At 35.1% G+C, this 15,000-nt stretch overlaps 1 protein-coding gene across 1 annotated transcript in view; it reads left to right on the top strand.

The window, feature by feature from the left end:
* The window catches only part of Spt6 (transcription elongation factor Spt6), a 651,062-nt gene that overhangs the window by 267,461 nt on the left and 368,601 nt on the right, over window positions 1-15,000 (top strand). Inside the window, exon 19 of the mRNA XM_090401053.1 lies at window positions 10,311-10,406. Within this exon, the coding sequence (XP_090257179.1) occupies window positions 10,311-10,406 (96 nt within the window). The remainder of the gene's footprint in view (window positions 1-10,310; window positions 10,407-15,000) is intronic.

The following is a 15,000-nucleotide window of genomic DNA, read 5'->3' as shown; positions in this document are numbered from 1 at the left end:
AGCCGAATAAGAAACTCAAAGAGTTTCATGCCGAATATAGTAGAAACTATATAAAGTTCGCGATTCCAAGCGTAAGCAAATACCTGGATACTGCAGCACTGATCCCCAAGGGTAGTGCAAGCTGGGGCAACTCGTGGTAGAAGTGGAGCAAGCTCCGATCACTATTCTTGATATTTGCCCATAATGTGAACTCAGCTCCTAGGAACTGTATTTTTGTTCACATTATGAGAGAAGGTCACTACCCAGACCGGTTTCGACCTTTATTGAGGTCTCATCAGTGAGTAGCCAGACCTAGTTAATATCAAGTTTGTAGCGAACAGAACTTGTACCCCTTCTACGAGTATTGCCGTGAGGTGCTCTAATAAATTATTAGATATGTGAAGAGCCAAAGGCTTCAATTCGGCGACATATAACTTGTTTAAGTTAAGGGATATTACATCCCATATAGTTTCTTAGCCGAATAAGAAACTCGAAGAGTTTTGTGCCGAATATAGTAGAAACTATATAAAGTTCGGCGATTCCAAGCGTAAGCAAATACCTGGATACTGCAGCACTAATAATCTAACATTACATCGGTTTTTTACTTAGGTTAAGTCCCATGTGAATATTGTAAAAAATTAAACTTTGTTTGTCTCGGTATAGTTTGTATTAGATGTTTTTGTAAATAACTCTTTTGAAGCTAACTGTATATACTGCTTTAATAAGAATATGTTGGAGTGCTAAAAACAAAGGCAATGTTTTTGTCGCCAAAGCTGTACATGGTAGCATTAGAAAGATTGTTATTGAAACTTGTATGTATGAGAAACGCTTGCAGGCTCTAAGTGTAAACATCTCCAAAGTCAGTGAGAAAGAGTTCAAACAACTTTTCAATGGCTGGCAACTTACAATGAAAAGAAAGCGGAGGAGAATAAAAGGCGTGCCAAACTTGAAACTTAAGATGAAAGAATCTACTGATTCTTTGGGGGTTGCCAAACTTCATGCGAGGTCTCAGAGGAGGCGTAATAAAAAGGGACTGAAGCAAGCAGAAGGTATCCCTGCTCCAGAATTGCTGTCAGAGGAGGCCACCCGGTCCAGAGTCGCCGTCAGAGAGACTGCCCGGATCCATGTTGCTTGAGAGTGGAGTTCCCGCTAAATGGAAATTACATTTAAAATTGTAAATTCTGTTCGAGGAAAAGCTCTGCAACGGCGGTTATTCAAATTACAGGCAGATGATGATAGGGAACGTCTGTTGTACAATAATGTTTGCTGGCTCAGCAGAAGTCAATTTTTAGAAAGATTTCTTGTATTAATTAACAATATAAAAAATTTTCTTGATGAAGGAGCTTCTCGGTTCGAGATGTCGCTAGAGACAGGCTACTTCTAGGCCGCAGACAAGGTTTTAACTTCCCAAAAGGAAGAGTTCCAATTGCCAGAGAAAAGTTTCCAGGCAAGGTTAATGTCAGACATTCACCAGTGTGTTGCATTTTCATTACAATTTGATGAATCAAACGACTTCACTGATATTGCTCAGTTAATGGTATTTATTTGCATGGTATTTCAAGATTATTCAAGTAAAGAAGAACTTTTGAAAATTATACCATTATTGGTTAGGAGTAGGGGAGAAGACATTTTTTCGGCATTTGATGAATTTGTGAAACAACACAAACTTCCGCTTTTTTAAACTTGTGTCTATTACTACTGATGGTGCTCCTGCAATGATAGGTAATAAATCAGGCTTCATTTCATTATGTAAAATCGATGACAAATATCCAGATTTTTGACGTACCACTGTATTATTCACCAACAAGTACTGTGTAGTAAAAGATTAAACACAAAAGATGTTTTGGATATTACATTTAAAATTGTAAATTCTGTTCGAGGAAAAGCTCTGCAACGGCGGTTATTCAAATTACAGGCAGATGATGATAGGGAACTTCTGTTGTACAATAATGTTCGCTGGCTCAGCAGAAGTCAATTTTTAGAAAGATTTCTTGTATTAATTAACAATATAAAAATTTTTCTTGATGAATAAGGAGATATTATTTACAACTGAGTTATAAAGATGGTTGTTACACTTATCATTTTTAGTAGATTTCTGTACAAAATTAAGCAATTTAAATTTAGAGTTACAAGGTAGAGATAAAAATTTAATTGACATGTTAAGTTCAATAAAAACTTTCCAACAATACTTACTTTTATTAAAGAAAAATATAAATGACTCCGAATTTAGACATCTCCCTTATTTATTAAAATTTTTTAAACAAAATCAAGAAATGCTTCACTGTGATTTAAAAGAATTTATTCGTGAAATAGAATTAGTTGAGGAAGAAATAAATTCAAGATTTAAAGATTTTAATAAAACTGAAATGATTGCATCTTTTATCGATAATCCATTTCAAGAAAACTTGAACATCACAGAAAAATCAAATAAAATTAGTGGGCTGTTTGATATAAACCAAGCTGAAGTAGAACTTCAGATAATAAACATTCAGAATAGTTTACATTTAAAATCAATAAACAATGAAGTCATTTGGAAGTATGCACATGAAAAATTCGCAATATTAACTGATGTTGTGTGAAAAATTCTGTCATGTTTCGGATCGACATACTTGTCAGAATCTGCTTTTTCAAATATGACCGTCATAAAAAATCAATTAAGAAACACCAAATTACAAATGATCATTTGGATGATTGTCTGCAATTGGCCACTTCTTCATATCGACTTGACTATGAAAATATTGCGAGGTCCAAAGAATGCCAAATTTCACATTAACTTTTTTTTTTAATCAGCCAGCATTTCCTGTAACCTGTAAGTTTGTAATCAGTCTGTTGTTTTTTCTAACTTTGGTTTTCCAAAATAGAGAAATAAATATTTTATTCCAATATATAAATTAAATTTTTAAATACACAAATAAAGTTTTTAGTTGTTTATTTATGCATAATCAGATATCAGGTTGGGGGAATGTGATCTATATAAGAGAGTAGATTGCCGAATAACTTTTTATAGCTCGTGTAGTAAAAAAGGTTGAACACCAATGCCATATAGTAATTGCATAGAATGTTGTAGTTGCTGATAATAGAACAGTCTTGAAATATGTTTTTTCTGTTACCTGATGATAGTCATTTCACTAATTCTTTCATTTGGACTTTCCACATCCACTTTCTATTAACTTAATTTTTTTTTTTAAATTATTATATAGGGGGGTTGTCTTCTCCACAAATTTTATGACTTGCTCTGTTATCATCTCGCGTGCCATATCCAAATTTTCCCACTGGGCTTTTATCGACTCTTGGATATGAAACATCATTTAAAGCCTCCCATGACAATTTAAACATTTTTTCCCTTTATGATAAAGTTGTGATACATCTTGATAGAAGTCTTCAATTTAAAAAAAAAAAAAATTTTTTTTTTATTTATTTTAAGATTTAACATACTTTAAGATACACACCAGAATCCAAACAGCAGTCAAAACATTAATTATCTTGAAGAGGGTAAAACAATAACCGCGAAATGTTATTCCAATCTTTTAACCAGACTAGACGAAAAATTCATGAGAAAAGACCACTTTGCAGAAGAGAAAATCATCTTTCATCAGGACAATGCACCTGCCCACAAAGGTGTTTTGGCAATGGGAAAATTGATGGATCTGCACTATGAATTGTTGGAACATCCACCCTATTCCCCAGATTTGACTCCTAATTTCTATCTCTTCTCAAAACTAAAACTCTTCCTCGCTGGTCAGCATTTTTCTTCGAATGATTGCAGCTGTAGAGGGGTATTTTGCAGATCTTACTGAGAATCACTATAGGGACGGGATAATGGTGCTGGAGCATTGCTGGAATAAATGTATGTCTTAAGGGAGATCACAGTTTCTTTTCAAATGCCTATAGTCTCAGCACTTTCATGCACTTTAACTCGCCAGTCATCCAATACCATATTGTGCACTTGATCAATGATTTCTGGTGTTGTTACACTTTTTGGACGTCCTTCAAGTGGATCATCTTCAAGGCTGGTATGGCCATGTTTAAACTCGGCAGCCCATTTCTTAATTGTCGAAAACAAAGGAGAAGAGTTCCCATAAACTTGTATAAACCTCAAACGAGTGGACAGACTTATGTGTTCGTCGTACATGTTGTTTATTTCTTAGCGGTATATATTAGAACACAGAAAAATAAGTAAATAATTAATTTATTAACTTATTGCTGATATTTCGCTGGTGATATAACCAGCATCTTCAGAGCACAAAACACAGTTTGTCACAATACGCGAGACTATAACAACATGGTGTAATCAACGGACTAGTTATACAAAATTGTAGCAGCAACACAAAGACTAGAGTCCTGATTTTGGCACCCTCTATCTGAAAGAAAAAAAAAAAAAAAAAATTGCAGCTATCACATAAGACTAGAGTCCTAAATAGACAAAAAACCGGTACTAGTTTTTTCTTAAGATGACTGTCTCCTAGATTTCAGGAAAATTTATACAGCCATATTTGTTGAGATTTGGAGTGTGTTCAGGGCTTCTGTTGCCTCTAAGAATAATCTATCCGACTTGTAAGAGCTTCTGTGCAGTACTTTTGTGTTCTTCCAGTTGATCTTGTGTGCAGGGGTATCCAGAGAATGGTCTGCTAGGCCCGACTTGCCATAGTGATAATGCTGGACGTATCTTTTGTGTTCGCTGATGCGGATGTTCACAGTTCTTCCTGTTTGACCGTAGTAGGCTTGATTACATGAGCAGGGTACTTCGTAGACTCCTGGATGTGCTAGAGGAGGAATGCTATCCTTGGGTGAACGGGTTACTAATTTGCCACACAGTCTGAATGTGCTGCGTAGTTCATGTTTATTAAGAATTCTTGCAATCTTTTCAGATGTGCCTTTAATGTATGGGATGGTGACTGTTTTGTTGTAGTTCTCTGTGGTGGATAGTGGGAGTGGTTTCTTAGAGGCATTTAGTATTTTGTTTATCTTATGGGGATTATAGCCATTGGCCAAGAAGATATGGCATAAGTGAGCCAGTTCAGTAGCAAGAGCATTGTCATTGGAACAGATTGCTCTCGCTCTGTGTGTTAGCGTTTTTAAAATGCCATATTGTTGAGAAGTGTGATTGTTTGTGTAAATATCTTCCTGTATGTGTGGGTTTTCTAAAAACTGAAAATGATAAGGAACCATCTGGAAGATGTGTGATAAGTGTATCCAGGAAGGTCAGATAGTTATTTGCTTCCAGTTCCATTGTAAAATGGATTTTTGGATGTTGGCTATTTAAATGCGCTAAGAATGTTTCCAATGTCTCTAGGCCATGTGGCCAAATAGCAAGCAAATTGTCAACATAGCGTAGCCAAAGTGTTAGTTTGAGAGCGGCTGTATTGATTGCTAGTTTTTCCAGGTGTTCTATGTAAAAGTTGACTGGGGGGATTGCCCATGGCTGTCCCATCTATTTGGTTGTATATTTTTCCTTTCAATGTGAAATATCCTGCATGTATTATGAATTTGAATAGTTCAAATATATCAGGGAGGAAGTGTGACTTCAGTAGATTGAGGGGTTCTATTAGTGGTACATTTGTGAATAGTGAGGTGATATCAAAGCTTACTGTTAAGTGAACTTTTTAGGGTATGGTGTCATAAGATTCTTTTTAGGTGGGCTGAATTTTTGACATAGGAGGGAGAATTGTTTGTGAGAGTGGCTAGTAGCTTAGCTAAATGTCTAACCAGTTTGTATGTGGGACTATTTATACTGTCCACAATTGGGCATAAGGGTGTACCTTGTTTGTGAATTTTTGGTGCTCCATAAATCCTAGGTGTTTTAACATGGAAGGGCTTGAGTTTGTTTACTGTGTTTTTGGGCCAGGAAGTGACTTTTTTCAATAATTTGCATGCCTTATTCTTTTGTGTGTTGGTGGGATTGCGATCTATAATTTTGTATGTTGACTGATCTTGTAACAGTGTGTGCATTTTGTTTTCATATTCTGTTGTGTCCATCACCACGGTTGCATTCTCTTTGTCTGCTTTTGTTATGATAATCTGGCTATTATTCTGTAGCCCTTTTAAGCAATGATTTCCTTATGCGGGATATTATTTTTGAGAGAAATAATATCCTAGCAGACCATGCTCTGGATACCCCTGCACACAGGATCAACTGGAAGAACACAAAAGTACTGCACAGAAGCTCTTACAAGTCAGAGAGATTGTTCTTAGAGGCAGCAGAAGCCCTGAACACACTCCAAATCTCAACAAATATGGCTGTATAAATTTTCCTAAAATCTGGGAGACAGTCATCTTAAGAAAAAACTAGTACTGGTTTTTTCTCTATTTAGGACTCTAGTCTTATGTGATAGCTGCAATTTTTTTTTTTTTTTTTCTTCTTTCAGATAGAGGGTGCCAAAATCAGGACTCTAGTCTTTGTGTTGCTGCTACAATTTTGTATAACTAGTCCGTTGATTACACCATGTTGTTATAGTCTCACGTATCATGACAAACTGTGTTTTGTGCTCTGAAGATGCTGGTTATATCACAAGCGAAATATCAGCAATAAGTTAATAAATTAATTATTTACTTATTTTTCTGTGTTCTAATATATACCATTAAGAAATAAACAACTTTTATGAACCTCGAATTTCTTTTGGTGTTAAACCTTCTTTTACTAAAAATTTTATAACTGCATGATACTCAATTTTATCTATTTCAAGGGATATAGACAACACTTTTGCTTCAGACAGACAGAATTTGGGATTTGGCCACCTCTGACTTCTGTTTCTTCCCAAAACTGAAACTCTTCTTCGCTGGTCAGCATTTTTCTTCGAATCGAGAGGGGATTCAGCTGTTGAGGAGTATTTTGCAGATCTTACTGCGAACCACTACAGGGACAGGGATAATGGCACTGGAGCATCACTGGAATAAATGTATTAGTCTTAAGGGAGATTACGTTGAAAAATAAAAATAATTTTGAAATTATAAATTTATTTTTTCATTGTTAGGCTGAGAACTTTTCAGACCACTCTCATAAATTCCCTGTCATCCCACATACTCAAATCCTTGTATTCATTTGCTTTTTTGAAAGCTTGTTCTTTCAACTTATATTGTTTTCTTACTAAGCTGATGTGCCTGCATTTATTCACATTAAATTTTTAACATTACTTCTCCACTGTTTTAATATTTTACAGTCATCCTGTAAAGAACTTAGGTTATCCAAACAGTTGACTACTTTTCCCAACCTTATATCATCAACAAAGAGAAAAATTTTAATCTTTGAACCTAAAATGATTTATGAATATATTAAACAACGCTAACAACCTAGCTTTTTGATGATTATCTAGTGAACGCTACTTCCAGTCATCAATCAATGAACCAGTTTCTTACCCGTCTCACTAAATGATCTTCAATACCTATTTAGTACATTTTGACCAATAGTCTCTCTGTGGAATGCTATCAAACACTTTTCTAAAATCCAAATAAATCACTTTGTAATCACTACCTTTGCTTCTCCTTTGTGATTTCATTATAAAAAGTAAGCAGATTTGTCGTGATCTAGTTTTCCATGCTGTACTGTGCTTGTTAAGTGATTCCTGTCAACAGTATTCGGGATATGATTCCTAATTAATTTTTCCTTCTTCGTTTAAAAAATTAAGAAGACTGACTGGCCTATAATTTTCCAGTTTATTTGAACCATGCTCTGAATTGGAATAACCTTTGTAGACTTCCATTCAGGAGGACTATTCCTAATCTCAACAGTTCATTGATAATGATCAGAAGTAGATTATTTAACCATAACATACATCTCTGTATTACCAAGAGAAACCCTTACCTTCAACCTTTTCATTTGCAGGTGATTTATGATATCAGCTGTCTCTTCTTTCTGCATTATCTTATTAGGTAAATCTTTTTCTTCAAGCAGTATTTTATCTTACAACGGATTTCAACTTTTATCTTTCAAAATTGTTCCAAATGAATTCACTAGTTAGATATTCACGTTTGGTATCACTGGTGCCATATGGTCACTCCCATACCTCTTAGAATTTTGGGAGTGAAGCCGTTTGCTAGAAGTAGTAGGATCACTGATTTCGTTTCCACATAGAGTTAGTAGGCAATCACTAACATCTAATGGCTGGATTCGAACACATACCCTCTTGGCTGGGGAGCAGAAACACTAACTACTTGGCTAACCAGGCCAGCATGAATTCAATACATATACATAATTCATTTCTGTTATCTTCATCTTTTTTTCTTTTTTTTTAACATATCTATAAAAGCTTATCATATTAATCTTAGATTCTTGGCCAGTTGCAATTCAAATTTTGTTTCACAATGTTTAATTACAGTTTAGTTAATGCTACTTAGTAACTGATTTATTAGATTGATACTCTTTCCATCAATCATCCAGCTGACTCAGGTTTATTTTGCAAGGATAAACTTAAAGATTAAATTATGCAAGATGTCCCTTAGCCCCATATATTTTGCATTAATGATTCTTCCATTAAATAATCTTTCCCAGTTAATACTCTTATTTATAGAAATTTATTAGATGCTTTCTAATTATTTCCTTCTCCTTAGTCTTTGTTCCCCCTTCCAAGATCAAATGATCACAGATTAGTTCGAAGTAATTAATATGTCCTCTAATTCCTCTGATGTTGTCATCAAATCCAAGATCCTATTCTTATTCCCTGTAATCTTTAATCCATTCTTATGAAAGACATTCCTGCAAACTGATGCAAAAATATGAATCTTTATACCGTGTAATTTATTACTTATTTCTTTAGTCTGTTCTTATGTTTCCTTACATAACTATCATGAATTTCCTTCAGAAATTTATTACTGGTTGTATTATCAGCTCTTTAGTTTTTCCACCCAGTATCTGCCATATTAAAATACCCCATTAAGATTACTTTACTTTTGTTTATCTTTAAGTGACTGATTCATAATATCACCTCCTTCAGTATGATGCTATACTGTCATCACCAGCTGTGCAGACTGCATGCTGATAATGCACCAGACTGTTTCATATTTCTGTCCCAAATAGGAATTCAGTATGTCATTGATTAGATGGTCTAAATCTTCATTAATAACCAATAGCATAAGTTTACATTTTTGCTAGTTAATAATTTAAACTCCATGAATTATTCTTTAAGATTCATGCATTAGTAATACTATACAAGTTTTAAGATGCTTAAAAGTAGATTTGCACTCATGTTTTTGATTCAAGGAAGAACATATTTTGGGGTAATAATTAAATAACTTTATTACACTATTACTGATGTTTTGCTTTGGTCAACAAAGCATTTTCATAAATACGAGGATATGGTATACTCATGCACTTAAGCATACTCTAGGCTCACCAAATGGATTCAAAGTGGTAAATCCTAATGTTCGAACTAGTGTCCTCATTGAAGGGATTTTGATCTCTCAACTGATAATCTCATATACAATACCATAATTCCAAAGCTACAGTTTTGGAATTATAGTGTTGCACAGTGTGGCACAAAAAAAAGTACTGAATAACTAACAATATATATTATGGCATAAGCAGGTTTGTTAATAAGAAATATATGTTTATACCTGATATGTGCATCCACAACTCTCAATGAAATCTTGGTTGAATAAAGCATTAATGACAGTAGATTATGTGCATTTAATTTAATTTCAAGATGCTTGAAATAGGCATCTTGTCTTTCAAGACAGGTTTTGTAGCATATTTGAAGGTTCTCTCTCATCTTGGAGAACAAGGGTTGGGACATCTGCTGGGCATATGTAATTTTATCCCTTAGTTCATCAGGGTTAGAAGGTGGGTCATGGTAGAATACCCATTCTTTCAACATACCCCAAATGAAAGCATCAAGCGATGTGCAATCAGGAGAATGCAAAGGATATGGGAATTCTGTGAAACTCAAAATTAGTCTCCTGTGGGAAGTGTTTTAATAAGTAAGCTCTAGAATCACGTGATGTATGACAGGTTGCTCCATCCTGTTGGAATACTTGTTCATGAAATGGAATGTTTTTTGAACCATTTGCTCTTCTAACTCTGTATGAATGAAAATAATGCAGAACAATAAACACCTTTTCTTCCAATGTCAATGCTGCTACAGCTAAATGTAATGGCGTAGACTCTACACATGGCCTTCTATTAATTTTTATGCAGTTGAATGGCATATTTCATACCAGGCATAGTGAAGGGATTCTTGAAGATCAGTGCTGTTTTTTTTTTCCCCACCAACAGTTTTAATACAAAATCAGTATTAAAAAAAAAAATTTATGCAGATCATTATTCTTGTTATATTGACTTTTCTTATTATAAATAAATGTAATGATTCAGCACATAAAAATTTGTTAAATTTATATGCTAGGAAATTGATGAAAATCATCCATGCTATTCATTGAAGTATCTTAAAAATAAGCCTGTGAAAACTCTACGTGGTGATCAGTTTCTGAAACTTGTTTCTGTAAGTAATTTGTTTTAAGCATTTTTTATTATCAGAATTAAAAATTTTTATTATATTTTTCATGAATACAGATAATAGAAAATTTTCAGAACCAAAATTTTAGTTATAATTTAAATTTCAGCCCTCAAAATGATTTTTAGATGAACTCCATTGAGATTTCAAGGAAGTGAAATAATTATGATTCTCTTAGATCTCTTTTGTAGTTATTTAGAAATATATTAATGTTCATGTATAGAAATAATCATTATCATTATTATTATTATTACGGGCGACTCCAGGGAGTCCTTAGACTCATTGAGGGAGGCCCTAAACATCATGTCCACACAACTATACAGCATTCTCACAGTATCTATCATACCTTGCCTTGGACTCACTCACTGTCATAGTACCCACAACAGACTCTAGCAGCTTATTCCACTCATTTATCAATCTATAAGTAAAGAACCCAGCTCTAACATTCTTGCTAACCACACTCTTGCCCAGCTTCCATAGATGTCCCCTAGTTCTCCCACCACCAGTCCTGACCTCAAAAATATCCTCTGAATTAATCCTATAGAAACATTTTAGCAATTTGAATGTCTCAATCATATCTCCCCTTTTCCGCATATCAACCAATTTCTGCAACCCACAAATCTTCAACTTGTTCTCATGAGGTTCATTCCATAGACCTGCTATCATCTTGGTCACTCGCCTCTGGATCCTCTCCACCTCCCCATCAAGAAGAAACCAAGATGACCAAATCTGGGCACAGAAGTCGAGATGAGGTCTTATCAAGGCTCGGTACAGAGGAACAATAACTTGCTTGTCTCTGCTCGTCAAAGTATTTTTCAACAACCAAGTGCGTTGAAGAGCTGATTTAGCCACTTTTGCAATATGTTCCCCTAAACTTCATCTCCATATCCACCAACACTTAGATCTCTTCTGTAGTTATTTAGAAATATATTAATGTTCATGTATAGAAATAATCATTATTATTACGGGCGACTCCAGGAAGTCCGTAGACTCATCGATGGAGGCCCTAAATATCATATCAAAACACAACTATACGACATTCTCACAGTATCTATCATATTAGAGACTCATCTCCAGGAGATTGATGAACCCCTGGCCTCATCAATCTCCTGGAGTACAGTTCCACCAATGTGGTATACTGCTGCTAATCTTTTCACCCCAAATTGCATAACCTTACGTTTTGTCACATTAAATTGACATCTATTCTCCTTAGCCCAGAACTCCAATCTATCCAAATCGTCCTGCAAGATTTTGACATCTTCTGCATTCACTATTGCCCTACCCAACTTTGCATCATCAGTGAACAAATGAACTGTTCCTCTTAGATTCTTCCCTATATCATTAATGAACAAATTAAATGGCAGTGGTCCAAGAACAGAACCCTGCGGCACACCACTAGTCACAGGCCGTCTTTTGGACTCTACTCTCTGATATCTCTCCATCAACCACCCAACCCCATCTCACCAACCCTATATCCATTCCCATATGTTGCAGTTTACGGATTAGAATTCCATGTGGTATCCTGTCAAATGCCTTAGCCAGGTCCAGCAGTATCACTGTAAACCCATTACCCTTATCCAGTTCACCGTCACTGTGTTATAAAACTTGAGCAAGTTACTGAGTAATGATCTACCCTTCACGAAGTCATGCCGTCCCCCTTACAGTATCTAATTTTCATCAATCCATTCCTGTATTTTTCCCTTGACTACTTTCTCCTAGACCTTGACAACAACTCCTGATATGCTGATTGGTCTGTAATTTGCAACAGTAGACTTGGATCCTCCTTTATGCAGTGGAACTATTTTCCCCTCTTTCCACACCTTCGGGACTAAACCAGACCCGAGACTCAGATTAAACAACATGGCCAAGGGCACTGATAATTCTTTAGCCGCTTCACGTAAGACCCGTGCCGGTATACTATCCCACACATGTATTCCAATCCCACAGATGTATTCACATTAAGGTTCTGTAATGGACTATTCACCTTCACTTCATTCATCACAATTCCCATTATAAACTAATGGTTCCTTCATTTTTTCAATGTCACCCACCTGGATGATATACTCTTGCAAAGTGCTTTCTCAGTAATTCCACTATATCGACTGATTCTGTGACCTCCTTACCATCGGCATTCCTTAAAAATCATTCTGCCGTGTACAGTTTTTTTTTTTTTTTTTTTTTGCCTGCAGCATATTGAAAGAACTGTTTGGGATTCTCTTTAACTTGCATAGCTAGTTTCCTTTCATAATCCACTTTTGCTTTTTTTACCACACTCGTTACCCTTCTGGCCTGCGCTTTATACCATTTGTGTGCCTGCAGGTCACCTTTCTCTTTAAATTCCCCCCACAGTTGTTTCTTTTTTTGCAGCTCAAGCTTAATGGTGTTATTCATCCATTTAACCCCTACTTGTTTTACTATTCGGACCCTGGGTATACAATCAGCCATAACCTCCTGTAAATGCTCCTGGACCACTTCCCATGCTCTATCTACCAGAAGTAATTAAATCAGTTATTATTTGCAGAATCTAAAAGTTTTATCCTTATTAGTCAGAGTTACCAAGCCACTTTGACTCACTTCATGAACATGATCCTTGTAAATGGAATACATGCATGTGATTTGTCTACCACCTTAGAGTTTGAGTGGCGGAATCCACACTGGGCATTGATCTAACTGTCAGTTCTTGCTGAAGAAGTGAAGGTTAGCACTTATCCACTTAATCGTGATTAATTGGGACAAAAAAATATTTCAATAAGCAATTTCACAAATGGCAAACATTGGAGTGTTTTTTTTTTTTTCCCTGTTAATTTTCTTTTAATTTGTTTTTTCTGTTTCCCCTAAACTATTAATGTAATAATATAAAGAAAGTATTTTAATAATGAATATGTAAGAAATATGTTCATAACATTTCTTTTTCAAGAAACTATATATGTTAAAATAAACATAACTGTAAATTAAGTTAAAAATGAAAATTTCAACAAAAATTTAAATGAAAAATGGATTTTTTGGAAACCTGTTAAGAAAGCAAAACAAAAAAAACTTAAATAGTGCATCTTAATTTAAAAACAACTTAAAAGTTATAAGCTTATACGAAAAAACCCCAGCATTCAAAACATGTTCACCTCTTTTTGAGCTTGTTCAGTGATACAGTTTTAATTTGAAATCTGAACCTTTTAGATGCTTTTTTATTGTTTTTTTTTTTTTTGTGCCTCCAATAATTAAGTAAACAGTTCATCAACTGAAAACAAATTGAATTCCTAAAATTCATTTTTAATAATAAAAATTATCCAAATGTTCAAAAAGGCACTTCTACTCATATATATATACAGGGTGTTCGGGATAAATTTGACAGTTTCGTAAGGAAAAAGAAAATCTTCTTTGTATCTATTAAATTTAATGAATTGACAAAAAAACATTACAGGCAGAGTTAATTACAATACTATCAACAAGATTTACTCAAAATAACCACCATTAGCATCGATCACAGCTTCAATTCTGCTTCGGAACCTCGAACAAGCTGATGCTACAGTCTCCCTGGGAAGGGCCGCAAAAACTGTTTTAATTTTATCCATTAACTGGGCTTTTGTATTACTGGAAGTGCGATTGGTGTCTTTTTCAACTGCGCCCCATACAAAATAATCCATGGGGTTAAGGTCTGGGGAGTTTGGAGGCCAAACATTTGGACTGGTGAAGTCGTAGAAATTTTCAGACAACCATTTTTGACTTTTCCCAGAGGTGTGGCAAGGGGCCGAATCCTGCTGCCATACATACGGCCTACCATTGGCTACCCTTGTTATCCAGGGCTTGACTACAGTTAGCAACTCCACGAACAAAGCCCGAATTCCAATGCCAGGGTTCTTCAACACCTGTTCCTGCAGATTTGCGAGGAATTCTGCTGTACGAACGCAATCAGATCGTCTGCTAGGGATCTTTCTTCTTGCTACATCCTCGTAGTCACCATTGCAAGTCTCTAGTTCATGCCTGATTGTTTTTTACTGTATTCAGGGAGCATTGGGCAGCAGTCGTAATATCCTTATTTTGATGGCGGGCACGAATCATCATGATACAAGTTATTCTCTTCCATGATTCAGGTGGGTTCCAGCTATCCATCCTTTCTGACATCTTGTATATGAATGAAGAAGGGTCCAAACTTTTAAATGAAGAGAAGTGTGTGTTAATACATGTAACTTACGGAAAAATATAATTAATTATAAATATGTCAAATTTATCCCGAACACCCTGTATATATATATATATATATATATATATACACTCTGAGTGTAGCCTATTGACTGGGTATCACGTACAACAGACTATAGAATGTTCCTTACATTTCTTTTTACAGTTTGATATGGTCAAAAAAAGAAAAGAAAAACACATTGGGTGCGTGTTCTGTTTAATACCTTTTCTCTGCCATGTTGATAAGCAGCTAGTATTGCCAACACAATGTTGCATGTATTAGGTATCTTGTGGGTTCAGTGCTTTACTGCCAAGTATGTACTTATTGTTAAATGGCAGTATTATTTCACTTATTTGAAATAGTGAAAAATAGTTCTGTGTGACTCAGATAATCACGATCAAGCAT

The sequence above is a fragment of the Typopeltis vanoorti genome, chromosome 11, assembly GCF_054136105.1.
Source record: "Typopeltis vanoorti isolate ZY-2024b chromosome 11, IOZ_Tvanoo_1.0, whole genome shotgun sequence".
Taxonomy (NCBI): Eukaryota; Metazoa; Arthropoda; class Arachnida; order Uropygi; family Thelyphonidae; genus Typopeltis; species Typopeltis vanoorti.
The sequence above is the reverse complement of the archived record's forward strand: the minus strand, read 5'-3'. Positions and strand labels throughout refer to the sequence as shown.